At 41.9% G+C, this 16620-nt stretch overlaps 1 protein-coding gene across 3 annotated transcripts in view; it reads right to left on the reverse strand.

The window, feature by feature from the left end:
* The window catches only part of LPCAT1 (lysophosphatidylcholine acyltransferase 1), a 60142-nt gene extending 47383 nt beyond the window's left edge, over positions 1-12759 (reverse strand). For all 3 annotated transcript variants that reach the window (XM_062611017.1, XM_062611016.1, XM_062611015.1), the window contains exons 1-3: positions 12409-12759; positions 5606-5748; positions 3904-4118 (exon numbers count right to left, since the gene is read on the reverse strand). In XM_062611017.1, the coding sequence (XP_062467001.1) occupies positions 3904-4118; positions 5606-5748; positions 12409-12525 (475 nt within the window). In that variant the 5' untranslated portion in view covers positions 12526-12759. The remainder of the gene's footprint in view (positions 1-3903; positions 4119-5605; positions 5749-12408) is intronic.
* Positions 12760-16620: the final 3861 nt, after the last annotated feature.

Below are 16620 nucleotides of genomic sequence, written 5' to 3' on the forward strand. Positions count from 1 at the left end.
AGATGGCAACCTATGAAGCCAGCATGAACGGGGTGGACGGCTGGAGGATTAGTCTGCATACAGAAGTCATGAGTAAAGAATTTGGCATATTTTAAGTTCCAAGAGGAAAACATACCCAGCTACCACAGCATAAATAATTCCGAGTTACTTATTTCTTGTATTTTAGTCATGATTCTCTAGAAATGCTTATAAAACACTTTCAGAAGGTGAGCTTGAACAAAAAAAATGTGGGAGATGTGGGAATAAAAAACCCACAAAAGAACTGATAGGTCTTACATCGCAGTATGATTCTCCCCATTTCCTCTGTAGCGCTTCCGTATTCTGCCAAGTACAAATGACCTCCTTGCCATTTATACATTTAAGCTAACATATCCCCCATTCATTTCACAGGTACCAAGGTTCCTCTCTTTTTTCAGAGGGTGAAGTTACAGATGTCAAGAAGCCGATTTAAACTTCAAGCACATCACCTTAAAGTTAGTTTTTAAGAAGTCAGACCACTGAAGATGTGGTCTGAATCACAAAAGTTGTCAGTAAATTTGATTTCATGGGGATTTTGTCAGACAAATCCTTTTTCCTTCTTATTGAAGTATTTCTGCAGTAGCACCAACCACTTGAGCAATGAAAAGTAACTTTTACCCAGGTTGCTTTGCCAGCCAAAACCAAAAAGACAGTGAAGTGTAACTATCCAGAAATTAGGCAAATAGTTTGTCCTGGCTTGACATGGGGTCCAGAAGACAAAACGGGAAAGTTTAAGGACCTATGCTGATGAAAGAACTGATCTAACTTGTTCAGCCAATGTAAAGAGCAATGGATTCCTGAATGTCATCTTTGTTGGGCTGCACACTTTACATTAAAGTGGTGCAGTGAACTTCACATCTCCAACCTATCAAAACTCTGGAAAGTAATTGCATAGAATACATACATGTCCTTCTTCAACATTGTGGTGATGTGCTCTGTCTGTTCTCGGCATTCTCCACTTCATTTTCTTTACTATTGACCACTAACTGCAGAAGTCATAACTCCCCCATCAGATCAAAAGAGCATTTTTAATATGGTTCCCCCCCCCCCCCCCAATGAACGAAGTTGTCTGAAAAAGTCACAAGACTTAAGTCTGCTTCCAAAATTGGCCTCTGTGGTCCAGGAGAGCTGCGTTTTAAGTCAGAAAGCACAAGAATACTCAAACACACTTGTGGAATACTTCCATGAAAAACAGGCTTTCAATCAACTGGACTTAAAACCAGATCAAAAGCTTAATATTCCATGACTGGCAAACTAAGGGTACAATAATAATAACACAGGCAGCTGCTCCAGAAACCTATTAAAATACTTTTGAAACCAATCTTGGTAACCAATTCACAATCAGATCTTTTTGTGCCAGTTATAGCACCTGATCGCTCTGGCACACAATGTACAGTGTCTTGATAAACGTTGCCATTACATCAAAAAGGCAACCTGTCTACCTCATGTTTGGATAGTCTGGATGAAGATCTACTCTGCACTTAAAGTCCTCATCCATGGAAATTATCTTCGGATATCTTCCACTGATACATTTTCTATATGCTGAATTCTGCTAAGAGTTAAATGAATGTATTTTATCCAAAATTCCCCAGAAGATTCTGAATGACCATTAACGAGACTCAATCAAGAAATCACAAGGTTAGAATTATCAATGCCTGGCTCCAAGACTTCACTGGATATGCTACAACAAGTTTGCAAGATTTACAAAAATGAAGAACATAAAACAATTCTGACCACTGTGGGGGAAGTTCTAGATGAATGGCTACCCCAAGAAAAACATGACCACCTTCTCACAGACAGCATAAAGAGAAAAACCACTGGTCCAATTGCATGAAATGTATTTTGTGTGTGTGTGTGTGTGTGTGCGTGTGAAGTGTAAATAAGTACACTGGAATTAAAATACTAGATCAAAGGAGGAGAGGATGGTCAGTACCAACTGCTTCACAGAAATCCTCTTTTAAGCAGTAAAAGATAATATCTCAACTTGACTCCATGGACAGCTTTCACTAAATTTTAAGCCCAAGTAGTCACTACAGTCATTACTCACCTTTCTGTTAAGGTCTATTTATTTTAATAACACTAACTGCTGTAATCAATGCTGCTCATAAAAAAAGCACTCCTCTAAACCAAAAAAAAAAAACCAAACCCTAATGTTTTTGAACTCCAAATTCCAGCTATAATGTTTGCCATACCCTCACCTTTGTGGCATTTTTCTAAACACCTCATAAGGGACCACATAATTTTTGTGGCTGCCTGACATAAAGTGAATGCAGCTACACAGGACAAAACACTCATTTACTTGGATGTACTCTATATTCTGGTAATATTCCATCGATTCACTGTGTGCAGTTTTCTGGGTTTTCTGTTTTTCTGTAACTGGTTTTAGTCATACATGGACAAAATTAAGTTAATTTTTTAAAATTTATTTTAAGACTAGACTTCTAAGTTAAGTTTTAAAGGACTCAATTGAATTAGGCATATGGGAAATTTGAACTACTCAATACACATCATTTGTGCTACATTGAGTGTAACTACAACCTGCATGTCCCTACAGATCCTCCTCAGATTTTCCTACTAGTCCCCACCGAATCTATTACATGGGATAGTTAAGCAGCTATTATAGCATTATATCAAATGCTATTCTGCCATTTTGTCATATTTCAGTAACACAACATGGCCTGGAGCTACCTCATTTACCTTGCGTCCTCCAAACAGCTGCAAGTAAAGGAGAGCTCCACATGGACTACTTTATTTTGCTAAGCTAGCAATTATTAAACAGTCAATTGAGCTGGGGGGGAAGAAGATAAATCTGCCCCTGCTTTTATGGCTGGACTACTCCTCCAAGCCCAAGTTGGCCCGGGCACACCTACACTGTACAGGAGTGTCAACATACCATCTCATAACAGTATCTTCTTTAAGTAGGAAGAGTTTAATTTCATGCTGTTTTCACACTATGCTTATTTGCAGGCATTTGTATTTATTAGCCTACATGCTTCTTGTTAAAAGGATCTATTCATTTTTACACAGAGTTTTCACTGCCACGAAATTTCACTAAACTGTTCTGGCCTGAATTTCACCTAATGCAAAGAGACCTTTGTACCAAGAGATTCCACACATAAAGCTCCCAGGTGTAACCACTCACCATATGTGACCATGTCTCAGCTTCTGGTTTTGAACCTGTCCTTAAAACTATACTGTTTAATGAAATTTTAGGAGGATGTCAACACCAACAGCCTGTACCAAACAACTGTACCAAAAATCACAGGCCTCTCTCGAGCCTTTGCAACAATCTACACTGACAATTCCAAAGATAGTATTCAAACACTACTGACCTGGGCATCTGCATTTCTTGTGACTAAATCTGAGTGTGCAATAATCCGCTCTTGCTCATCTCTCACACCATGCCTAAAGCAAGCTTATTGATGCATGAAGGATTAGCAGCCCTCCCTCAAGACAAGGCACCATTGAGAGCAGACAACATTCCTAAAACACGTTTCTGGAATGGTGCCCTGACTTGCACCACGAAAGAAGTCTTGACACACTTCCTTTCTAGCCTCACCCTTTGCTTCCATAGCCCCATCCTCACTTGCTTTTCTATTTGTCAGCCCTTAAAATATTACACTTTCACTGCGAATGTAACCATGAGTTCTGTAGGATTGTTTTGACTTTGTACAATGATTCAACTTTGGAGAAAGGGGAAAAAAAAACCAAAAAACATATCCCCCCCAATTCTTTCTATTGACATTAAAAATAAACCAGTGAAAAAGTCACCACATATTATAGCCTGAAAAAAAAAGTAAATGTTGCTTTCCCATACATAACCAGCAAACCTCCTAAGTAATCATTTTTAATTGTTCTTGAAAAATTAATTATCTACCAACTTACTTCCCCAAACAGGAATATCTTTACTTTCTGCTTTCATCACAATGGAGGCGAAGGTCATAGTTACTGGAATGGCATCAAAGTAGGAAGAATGGGGAGCCACAGTTAATATTGCTGCTTCTCCTGGCAATGCCCGTCTGCCTTTTACACTTATCCAGTGGAATCCACCAGCAAGCCACATCATTCTCATGATTGCTTTCAGCAAAATATCCACTACCCTGTAAAGAGTTGAAAAAAGAGTTATGCTGCCACAAGAATACCTTAACAAAGGAAAAGAAAAACTTTACACAAAAATTTCATAAGCATGAAATACGTGCAGATAGGATATGCTGCTCAAACAGAGCAGGAACACTACACAGACTTCCGTTTCCTCTTTCTCAGCAGGTTTAAGACCACTTTTAAGGTAAGAAGTCATTTAATTTCAATTCATACCTGAATATTAATGTGTTTTAATCACAGTAAGAGTGGCATTTATCACTAAACTAATTTTGATTCAGACTATGACAGCTCAGTTTCTTCTATACCATGTTTAATAATGCTTTCTAGTAACACTAAAAAAAAATTTTATTAAACTCAGTCCTGAAAAATACTATTAGGATATTGCTAGAATGCAACAACCCTGATTCCTGGGTTCAAGTTTACCCAAACAAAACAGCACAGAAACGTAGGGCAGAGATTCCCAAACAGAGGGATGCTTACAGAATATACCCTGGAGCTTTGGAAATATTTTACCTTCTTCTCTTTTCCCCATCTCCTCCCTCAAGTGTTTTTTTGTTTATTTTGTGGTGGGTTTGTTTGTTTTTTGAGGGAGTTTTGTTTGCTTTTTTTTTAAATGATAGTCATGAAAAGAGAAGCATTTACTTTGAGCCCACAGAGTGCCAAAACCAAACACTACAAATTGCTGTACTCACAGGGACTGGAGGCTGGAGAGCAGGGTGACACAGAAACTGGATTAAATGGGGGCGGGACAATCTAAAAAGCTTCAAAATAACTCTATGGAAGGTTGATTGCAGTCTATTATTCCTTTAGTAATTATACTGATAGGATTCCAAATGAAATGCAAAGTGACATGTCTCTGTGGTTCTCAAACTCCTTCCCTCCCATGTTGCAAAACAGAATCAGCTTCCCTGATGGTAATGCCAGCTCTTTTAAAGTTCTCTACAGAAAAGAGGTGATACACGCCTTTCTTACTCCTCAAATGGCAGTTTTCATGGATAGGTGAACACTATCTTACATTCTACCTTAATCAGCTTTCCAATATCAAAATGAGCACAGATTTATTAATAAACACCTGTCAATTTGTGACAGGGCAGCAGTAAATGGCGTGACGCAGTTTAAAACTTAGAATTTAGAATATGAAATCTGGGCACATTCCGTAGTGTCACTCTTCATAACAGGAAGTTGACATTACAGGAATAATTGAAATTGAAGGATGCCACAATGATGCTTTGCACTACATCCTTGATAAAGAGGCCAGTGATGATCAGCTTTTCTCCCTGTAATTCTTGTATCTCCTGGTATATCAAACAGTTGAGGTATTTTTAGTTTCCCATCCAAGGAGTGTTTAAATAATAATTCTTATATTTTTCTTCCGAAGAGAAAAGCAGGTCTGTAGGAGAGATGTCAGGTATTTCCAACATTCTCTTTTTCAAACCACCGAACTAAATACTGAGTCTCTCAGTATTTCACCATATCAGTGACTCACTTTCGCCACCAGGAGAGGGGCTTTTCAAGCACTTGCTCATCAGGTCCCATTGAAGCAATGAATGCAAAAGGCCAGGCCAGCAACATCATAAAAGCAGCAAAAAAGAGTCGGATAGGAAACAGAGTCAGGGTCATGAAGGCAATCTGCAAAATAAAAAAGATAAAATAAAAAAAAAAGCAGCATTATTGTAACATGATCTTAGACTGAATCTCATCAGCGATTCCTGGAAACTGATCTGAAGTCTTAACTTAAAAATGTTAAAACCAGCAGAATATGCTTCAATTCCAAATAAAAAATTGTAGTGTATGTGTAACAATTTTATATTCACCAATCTTAATTACAGCTGAAACACAGCACCCCCTTTAAAGCCAATGAAGTCACAGCTTTCCACGCTTCTTCAGACCCTTTGTTTGTCAGTGAATATATCTGCATGCTCTTCCCTTTCTGCAGCCTCACACTTAGTAAGTAGCACGGGTGTGTTATAAATCTTACTGCACTATAGAGAAGTTGGTCGACCACAGCAGCTCCCAGTCAGTGACATGCATTACTTCAGAAGAGCGCATTGACACAGCAATACAGAAACCAACCTGGAAAACTCTTCCAGGACTGAGCAGGCACCTGTTCCTCTGCAGTAGGTTCTTGGAACCAGAAGCTGTGGGGAACCACAGTGGGGAGCATGGTGCAGAGACCTCTGAACAAACATCCAGACACATATTATGAGTTTCAGCTACAGGTCTGTTCTAACAGGCACAACGCCCTGGAAAGCAGAGGACTTCAAGAAGTTATCCTCCCCTGGGGAGCCATAGTGAATGAACATAGCTGCTTCTGCACCTCCTCCCAGCACTCTAGCTCTCAGAGCCCTTTCCCAGCCAGTTAGCCCTCTGCCTTCAACTCTAGTGAAAAACATGTCATGTTGGAACTTCTCCCACAGTCTCTTGAAGGATTGTTCCAGAAGCAGGGCCTTTCCTGATCTTTCCAGAGCTGTTCCCAACTGTCCTCTGGAAAACATAACTTAGCTACTACGTGTGCAATGATCCACCTAGCCCAGGAAACAGCTCCAGGAGCCAAGAGTCCCTGTTTCTCACTCAAGGGACAGGAAGAAAGAAAATAAATCTCTTAAAGCAGAGGAGGGTACAGCTCTGGATGACTGGCTAAGGGAGAAAGAACCGAAAACTGAAGCTGACTGAGGTAGCACCAATGTTCCTCAAGGTGTACAACAGAGGCTAGCAGAAGATGAAGATGATACTATGAAAAATAAGGACCATATAAAGAATAAACTCAAAAGGAAATATATTGCATATTCAGTTGTACCAGATGAGGAAGAAAAGCTCTTCTGAGCACCACAATGGCTGGGCAAGGATGAGTAATGAGGCATAAGGTGCTGTCTCATGTTGTGCTTGATCTGATGCATATCCAGGCTGCTGTGGAACGCATTATTCATATTCTTCTTTCCCTAATGCAGATCTAGTCCTCATGCAACTCAGTTTCCCATTGATCAGTTCCTGCTTCCTCTCACTTCTCAAAACAGCTCAATAACCAATTCAACCTGTAGCTGCACATCTCTCTAGATCTAGGGTAGAGGCAGGGAACACACAGCAGGAGAAAAGCCTAAGCTACCAGCCCATTGCAATGTCAGATTTTACAGTGATGGTTCCAGCTGGTACCATCATCTTATAACAACCATGGTCTCATTCCCTGAAAGCAGTCCCTTGATGGACTGCTCCATTTTGCAGAATTGAAAGAAGGAATTTCTTTCTTAGATAGGCTAATATCCCAGATTAACCAGTACTACTTCCTGAAGTGCAGTGGTCAGATGAGCACTGAAGTCATACCAACTCATGCAACCTGCATCCATAGACAAGACCACCGTGACTTGCAGGAAACAGGGAAGCATTCCTCTGCAAACTGGAGAAGAGAGCAGCTGCCTTCTAAGTTTGTAAAATGAGAAAGACCAGCTGTCAAGAAAAAAGGGAAACAAAATGCAGGTGAAGACACAGTCCTCTGCAATTCACACCCTCTCCCTTCCACTTCTCCAAGTCTCCCCCTATACCAGGGCAGAGCTGAATGGCAAGTAACTGGTGATGAGCCATTCAGTCCTTTACATCTTTGTAGCAATTCCTTATATCAAGATCATGTTAGAGCCACATCACAGAACTGGAGCAGTAGTTGCATGCATAAGATCAGAAAAGATGGCATAAATGTGCGGAAAAGTCTTCTTGGTCTTCTGTGTCCAGAGACAGCAGCTGTAGCAATGGACAGCAAGAAGCAGTTCCAGCAAAACAGGTGTAACATCTGGCTGTGACACGAGCCTTTTTTAGAAGGCGGTCATGAAGTACCTATCCACACAAGAAATTTAGGAGACAAGTATGTTTGGCCCCTTTAGAAGGCTAGGAATCAATAAAGACACTAACATTTGAAATGCAGTTCAGTCTGCATCTACATTCAGACACCTTCCAGGGTAAGAAAGCTGTAACACCTACATAAAATATCAGACAGAAAGAAGAAGATCCTGTCCCTACCAACCACTGTACAAGATCTGAATGCAGGAGATACACACTCTTGGTCTGACCTTGTCCAGGCATTTCTGTGATTATCTCTCTACGTATTTAGGACATTCACCCAAACATGTTTTCTGTTAAAATTAGAAATTCTACCTGGTAATAACTTGTATATAAACACCCATGTTTTGAATACATTAAAACAAACCCTAAAGGTCCATTTGGAGCTGTACCTTATGAGGTTCAGCTCATGACCAATTTTCTCAAGAGGGGTTTGACTACAGGTCATTTAACATTTGCTGGTCTACAGGATCCTACTTAGTTTTCAGAAGTGGCAGCGTATGCTGTGAAAGACTCAAGGAAGACAGCAGGAAGGGAGAGGATGGTCTTACAGCTTGTAACAGAAGGCTGCCCTGGGAAATTGTACTCCACTCTTCTGTCAGAAAGGCTTCAATTTGAAGTCACTTAAAAGTGACTTAATCGCTTAAACTAAATAGGTATCTTATGTTCTCCTCATTCAGAGACTCTGCATTCAGATTTGAGTTTGAACTTACAATTGAAGTATAAAATATGAACTTAAATCCTTTTTAAGTTCTCCAGCATATCAGCTCATACATATCTAAGCACCGAGCAAGAGAATCACAGAGCACCCTTGTCTCCTCTTTATGTCTCTACTTCCTAGCTTGAAAGTCAGTATCATACCTCTTATGCACAAAGGAACTGAAAGAATGCATCTCTGAAATTAGTAATACAGTGAGAAACATGATTAAAATCAGTTTATTCACAACAAATTTTTCATTACTAACTACAAATTAATGGTTACATATTGAACAAAGAAAACAGAATCATGAACAGCACATGTAGCATGGTAAAGGTTTTGATTTTTCTTTTAAATATGTCAGATAGAGACTACATCTTGCCCTACACTTTCACTTCCTCACTATTATCATTCTTACAGCCTCAATTCCCTAAAGATGGCACTGAAGGAGCTAGGAACTTGTCCCTCAACAATTCTCTTATTACCCACTTTCCCACTCTGCAAGTTCCCCAATTGACATAATCATGGAGATAAATACCAGAGTAGAAAGTTTCATGTGCAACTAAGCCAATCTAACAGCTCATTGCTGCTGAAGAGCATGGTCCTGTTCACTGTTCCCCCAATCCTCCCCTTGAGTCAGCTCAAGCACTATCTGAGCTTGCAAGGAGCCAATACAGCTCATTAGAGTGAAGAAAAGCAATCCCAGCAAAAGAAAACAATCAGAATACAGAAAACCACAATAATATTCTGGCTTAATGAGACAAATCAGCTCACCAAGGCACCAAAGGAACACCAGCATTGGTGCAATAAAAGGGCCATAAACACTAGAAGAATGGAAAATGGTGTTGCATTGTATTTTTAAGTGGCAGGGAAACAAACCTACAAACACTTTGTGATAACTCCAGTAATGCATCTGCCTGTTCTGCAGAGATAACTAGAATCAAGAGCTTTGACTTACGTGCTAAGTGCCCAGAAGATGATGAGGATGAACCAAATTCATGGCTAATGAAACCATGTCTGTCTCTTTCAGAAAGGGTATTTTTATTATAGTACTGAAATAAAACAGGTAGCTGCAAGAATGATCCCCACTGTCACCCTCTGATCAGAGTAAAATAGCCACTATATCTACAGGAAGCATGAGACTCAGGTCTCAAAGAGCCTTATTGCTTTTACACTCCTGTTATCTTCCCGCTTTTATAAAGTCAATAGAAGATGATGTGAACAATTCCTTGGCATTCAAATGGATTTTTGTTGTTATTCTTCTTTGCAGTTGTTTTGTCCTCTACATATTTATTTTCTTTCCTCCGCTCCCAGGGTCTTGGGCTAAAATGCACTAAAATGCATTTACTGTGAATTGTATTAATGAGTAAAAAACCTAACCTACCCTATTGCAGAGTGCAGGATGTGGGAAAGATGAGGAGGTAGTAAAGATAACGGGACTATCTGACAGACAAAGCAGCCTTGTCTCCCATTCCCCTGTGCTCACTAACCTCTTCACATACCTCCAGTCCCCACGTTTTTAACCTTCTGAAATAAACTTTGCAACCCCAGAACTCACCCCTGTTAGATTCACAGGGGAGACAGAAAAACCTGTGACACAGTGTGTGCCCACAGCTGAACAGGAAGTGAGTTCAGCTGTAATACTTCATACCAAACCCTCAGTAAAAGGCCAAGACTGCATGGAAGAGAACGCACACTGCTGTGATTCACTGTAAAGCAGCCTCCCCATTCAAGAGGTCTCCCTTTCTGGGAGAGTGGCATTTCTCAGAAGTGGAAGCATTCCACAGCTCTTCAACAGCCTCTATGTCAAGCACAACTTTTAATCAGTGAAGAGGTTAGGAGAGCATGATTAAGGAACAGAAGAAAATTTATCACAGTTCTGTACGTCAGCTTGTGTGTTTTCTCCTCAAAGGAAACTGCAAAAATATGACTGCAAGAGAGGCTGGGTTGAAGAACTCCGTGCCACTGCACATCAATAAGCACATCTAAAAAACAAGACCAAGCCACACTCTTTTGTGGGGCTATTCCTTTAGTCCCTACGCTGTAAAAAAAAACACTACAGAGCTTTAGACACATCTTACAGTTTTTTATTGAAAATAACATTCTTGAAATAGAGTGGCAAAGCTCATGTCTCATATAGACATGAAGGCCAGCCCACACAGAAGGCAAAAGTCACTTTGCTGGTGAAGGAACTAAAGGGTCTGTTAGGACTAAACAGATGAGCAATGCTAGTAGCTCTTATGAGATTCAACACTGCAAAAACTGTGAAACCAGCACTGTGCCCTCTCAACAGTATATTTAAGATTCCTTATAAACAAGCAAGTAGAAAGCTACATTAAAAGATACATTAACACTGCAAAATAAAACACAGTTATTGTTACAATTAGATACAATCCCAGTCCATATGAATGCATGGTATCTTTGCTTCTCTCTGGTCCCTGTAAGACTTCTACCTCATTAATTACTTAGAAGCATGACTTAAGGAACAAAGTAAGGTTACACTGAAAAGAAACCATTACAACTATGTGATTCATTGAGGAAGCTCTAGGTATAAACTGAACAAGGCAAATGGCACAAACCTTTTCTCCCTTCTCCCATTCAAACAAGAATTTATCAGTAACCATAAACACATACCAGGAAACCTGATTTAGAAAAGTAAAAGCCTTTTCACTGGAGTCTACTACGAATTCTTTGGCTGCCAGATACTTAACATGAGGCGCATTCCAATGTTTTGCATGACAGGCCAGACATCTCTTGTATTAAGTCTCTGGACAGCAACAGGACAATGCAACAATCAACTTCACTCAGAATGCAGATTAAATTGAAGTTGGATCTAAAGCCCTTTGGAGAGGTTCAGTATTAGTAGATCTTAATTTCCGTGTAGGCTGTTAGGCCCCCAAAACAACAGCTTTAAGGAACTGAAGCGTTACAGTGATGAAAGTAATAGAAATGGCCAACACTTATTAGGTGAGCCTTTGATGGCACTTCTTCATCCAGCAAGTGACCCAGATCTTACCGACAGCCTAAGACAAGGGCCATGCACTCTGAATATCCAGCCACCTACTGCTCACCACACGAGGCAACTGAGGCAGAGACATGGCGGAAAAAACAAACCAACTAACAAACAAGCCACACAACTGCAAATTTACATTTTAATACCAATTCCCGTCATCTTACAGCTACCTGTACAGTGGGTGAATTATGCCACAGGGATCATTTACCCAGGGGCCAAACTTGGGATGCCATAGCCCAAGCATACCTTGACGCTGGGAAAAGAGGGCCTCCAGAGCGCTGTTCCCCTACCCCCATTAAAGTAAAAACCACCCAAACAACCCCCACCCCAACAAACAACCAAAAAACCCAAAACCAGCAGCAACAAAACCCAGAAAACCAACAAAACACGACACAAAACCATGTAAAAAAAGAAAATATGTGGTTTATTTTTAATTGTTTAAAGCAGGCGGCGGTGCACAAGTTCAGAGCACGCCCTGCGAGCGGCGGGCGCCGGCCCCGGGAGCCCCTGCGCCCCACGGCCACCCCCAGCCCCCGCCCGACCCGGGCACCGCACCACGCTGCCCCCGCCCGCCCACCGCAGCCCTCACGAGCCCGGCTTGCGGGCAAGCAGGCACGCACGCACACATGCCCCGGTTTTCCCCGGTCTCACAAAGCGCCGGCGGCAGGATGAGTGCCGCCGCCCGCCGCGGGGGACGCGCGGAAGGCGGCGGCGGGAAGGAGGCTGAGGGAGGGCAGGCCCTGCGCGCCCCTACCTTGGCTTTATCCAGGGGGCTGAGGCGCAGCTGGTGCACGAAGGGGCTCCGCGGCGGCGGCCCACGCTCCCGGCTGCCGGCCACGCAGCATCCCCGGCCGCGGCTGCTCAACTTCATGGCGGGGCAGGACTAGGCGCGGCGCGACCCAAGACGGGAGAGGGAGCGGACGCTGCACAGCGACCGCTAGTCCCCGAGTAGCGGCAGCAGGGAGGGAAGGAGGCAGACGAGCACCAGCAGCCAGCTCACTCACCACTAGACACCGGCCCCCGCCCTCCTGGGTGCTCCGCGCATGCGCGCTGCGCGCCGGCTACAGCGGCGCGGATGGGCCCCGGTTTCCGCGTCGGGTTGGTGGAGGGGCCGCGGGGTAGTGTGAGTGCTGTGTGTGCGCACCCACCCAGCCACCCAGCTTCCCTCCAACCGGGCTTCTCAGGGCATGCTGGGAGGGCGGGCTCTCCCCCGGTACCCCCTGAGGCGTGGAGGGGCCATGGTCCCCGTCCCTACTAGCGGCGGCCGCGGGGGGAGCCCCGCTTTGGGGCTGCTGAGGGGGAGCCAGCGGCCTGGGGCTGCACCTCTGTCGGATGCAACTGCTGGGCGTGGGGCAGGTGAGGGGAGCTTGAAAAACGCCAAAGGAAAGTAAAAAGTGTTGAGGGGGGTCTGGCTGAGGTGGGGGTGCGTCTTAGATGCTGGAGCAGTAACGACACGGCAATCGATAATACTGAATGAAGACATCGCCGCATCTGGATGAAGCAAGGTGTGCTCGCATCACCTCTTTGTTTGTAGGGTCTGTGGAGACTCTTCTCTTCCAAGCACTCTTAGGTGGTTTGTAATGAAGAGTCTAGCTAATTTGCACCCTGGGATCTTGGCAGAGTTGGTGAAAGAAGTAGCTAAGCGTGGGGTTTAATAAATCTTTATTGAGAAATAAAAGAGTGCTTGTGCTCTATCCACTGTCAAAAGATCAAGCAGAATGACCTGTACAGTTCTTGACTGTTTAACATCAACCACAAGCAAAACAGTGGAAAAGACACGCGAGTCATTTGATAAATATGTAACGTATCCTTAATAATCTCACAGGTCTTATAAAACAGGCCTCATAGCCTTGCTCAGTGACATTCAAAGGTAAATTGATAAAAGTGACTGCAAAAACTTCATGACTACAGTTGCTAATCATTAAGCTTAAAAATGTAAAACGGTCTCTCAGTCCATATATCCTTCCAGTGGCTAATGCTATTAAACACTGTGTTGAACAGATACATGTTTTCTGACTTGAAAAATTAGAAAAATTTCAGAGGTTAATTGTCATCATATTGGGGGTTGCAAGGTTTTGCAGGCTCAGTGACTTTAAAGATTTTTACCAAGGATCCAAAATAAACTCGTTAATAAAATCCATGGGTGTGCTAGATGGTAACTTGGTCAGTTACTGTGAGAGCAGCTGCAGTGTCATCTGGACAGGTCAGTGAAATTAACACTTTCACACAAGCTCTTGCAGCCAGATGTATGTATATTTCCAAGAATACCAAGCCATACCTTTGGAATGAGAGCTTATGTTTTGGAAAAGATGGTCTAAAAACAGTTGCAAGCAAACTATTACACATAAAGTCCCAGTGCATTGTATCCAGTGTGACTGTTGGACTTACTACCAGGATTGGTGTACAGGAAATCAGTTACTGTGTGTGTTAATGAGAGTGGTACTAGAATAAAGTCTGTAGCTCAGACATTAAAGATCAGGTGGTGCTGGACAGTACTGGAGCAAACTTCTTACAACAATACATTAAAAAAGCTACATTGATTTAATTTGTCAGAAAAGATCTGCAAGAGATGGCTTTACTGCAGTGTTCAAATCCCTTCCAGAGGAAAAAGTACCACATGCCAAAGCTTTTTAAAATGGCAGGAAATTTGTAGAGGAAGAATCAGTGGTCAGGAGCTGAGATAACTTACTGCAAATGATAAATGATTGTTTAATGATAAACAAGCTCCTTGGTTCAATTTGGGACTAGTGATAAGACTTCCTGGCCCACAGTCAGAGTATGTGATCCAGTGATCCCTTTTAACCTTAAACCCTGTGAAGCATTTTAGCTGCATTCCAGATCATTGGGCTGCTCTCTCATTTTCTCCCTCTCCAGTGACTTCAAGCCATATGAGGCTGATTTCAATAATAAACGACAGATTACTTGAAGAATGAAGCAGAGACTCCCTCCAACAGGGCCTGTATGCCACGTAGCCAGGGAGGAGTTCACCGTAGCTCCCCACAGGGATCTGCTCTCTCATGAATCTTTCCCATAGGAGGGCTCCAGCACACACACTTATTCCCAGACTGGTAGGGATAGGACATAAAGTGTGATGAGGGTATTGAAGATGTTCGGCTGTAGGATGCAAGCAGGCTTCTTCAGTTCTGGCAGTTGTTAGTTTTCCAAAGCCAGCTTCCAAAAATGATCTGATGTTATTATTAGCCACATAAGAGTTTTTGGTATTTGTAGCATCTTCCACAATTGTAAAATCAAGTGGAGCATTAGACACCTGCCTGCTCCTTTAGGTCTTAAACCTTCACTGTTAGGGTAGCTGTTCTCTATTATTGAGTATACAAGCAGTATTCTAATTTTTTATTACTTCTGTCATGGGTTCCTTAATTTCTAATTACCACATGTGTATCAACTGAAAGAGGTTCCAGGAGACTCTGTAGTTTTAAAGGACTCATTTGTTGGGTAGGAATAATGTTCCATTATTTGTAATTTGGTGGCTATCTTCTAGGTTGTTTTAGAGTTCATGAACTATTTGGAGGTTAAGAAGTGCTTCCCTGGATTTTGTTTCTCATTTGTTTTCTTTAAAATTCTGCTGTGATCTGTATAACTTAAGAGAGGTCACTCAAAATGCACAGCCATTTCCAGAAATGTGTTTCCCCACCTCTGCAGTCCCTTTAATCTGCAAGTGTAAGAAGATGGAACTAAGCCCTGTTTCTTGGGAAAGAAAGTTCACCAGTGAAGGCAGGAGCTGAGCATGAGCTCTGAACAGGGGCAATCCTGTGGCAGAGCTTGAATGTGAAAGGCAGGCTGGGAGTCTGAAAACAAACCGGTTTATCATGTGATAAACAGAGGGGTGTAGGGGCCAGCCCACATGGCAGGGCAAAATAAGCCACATGTACAGGATGCTACTGCTTTCTGTGCAGTGAACTGGAAAGTTTATTTGGATCCTTTCAGGGACACATGACGAAACTTGCTCTTGGAATGTTATTATATGATCCTGAGAAGGTGGGGGTAAGACTCTGCAAGCATGCATAAATAAAGGGCAGTATTTTATTCTTATAACATGTAGCTTAATAATTTTAAAATATGTTGTCTTCCTTTTCTGGGTTAATTTGAATTAAGATGTACTTGAGTAAGTACATCTATAGTATTGCGGTTTGACTGCTACTTTTTTGTGCAAAGCACAAAAGAGCCCTATGATGTTGCTGGCAAGATTGACATATGTTACGTAGCTCATCTAATAAGGATTTACAAGGACATAAGAGGAGGTGATGAATTTCTTGCAGGATTTATGGAATCTACCTTGCTCAATGAGAGGAGAAAATGTGTGATACATTATGTTGGATGTAAGTGTATTATGATACAATTGGAAAAGGAAATGTTGAAGCTGCCTATCATGAGAATAAATTGCAGTAAGCTCTCAATCTCCTCAGGGAAACTGTGGAACCTGAAACCATTAAAATGAGGCTGCACAAACATGTAAGTGCCATTCTATCCTGGTGTGCAAAAGCTCTAATTGGTCCTTTCTGTCATTCGTTGGTATGATTTATAGGGAGCTGTACAAATAAGAGGACTCATGTCTAAAAAGCATACAAATATTAATTATGAAATATGCTTCTGTGAACCTTGAAGTAGGAAACAGAGTATTCAGTATTTAACAGCTAAACTGAAGTGGTTTTCTCTAAATCAAAGAAACATTTGTAAAAAGTAAATATGTTGACCACAGCACTGAACTTTATTAAAAAAAAATAAATAAGCGGTTGCCTAGCAAACGTCCTTGCTTTGATTTTTATGATGGTCCTTGACCTTGATGGCCATTTGTCAGAATCAGCTGATACCTGTTCAAGACCAATTCATGTTCATCTCCACCCTTTAAACAACTTTTCTACAGTTGATTTCACATACTCTGTAGGGTTTTTTTGTGGGGTTGTTTTTTTTTTTTTTTCAATTTCTTACTTTTTCCCTTATGACTCCC

The sequence above is a fragment of the Pezoporus occidentalis genome, unplaced genomic scaffold, assembly GCF_034315485.1.
Source record: "Pezoporus occidentalis ecotype Australia unplaced genomic scaffold, CSIRO_AGI_Poc_V1 ctg15, whole genome shotgun sequence".
Taxonomy (NCBI): Eukaryota; Metazoa; Chordata; class Aves; order Psittaciformes; family Psittacidae; genus Pezoporus; species Pezoporus occidentalis.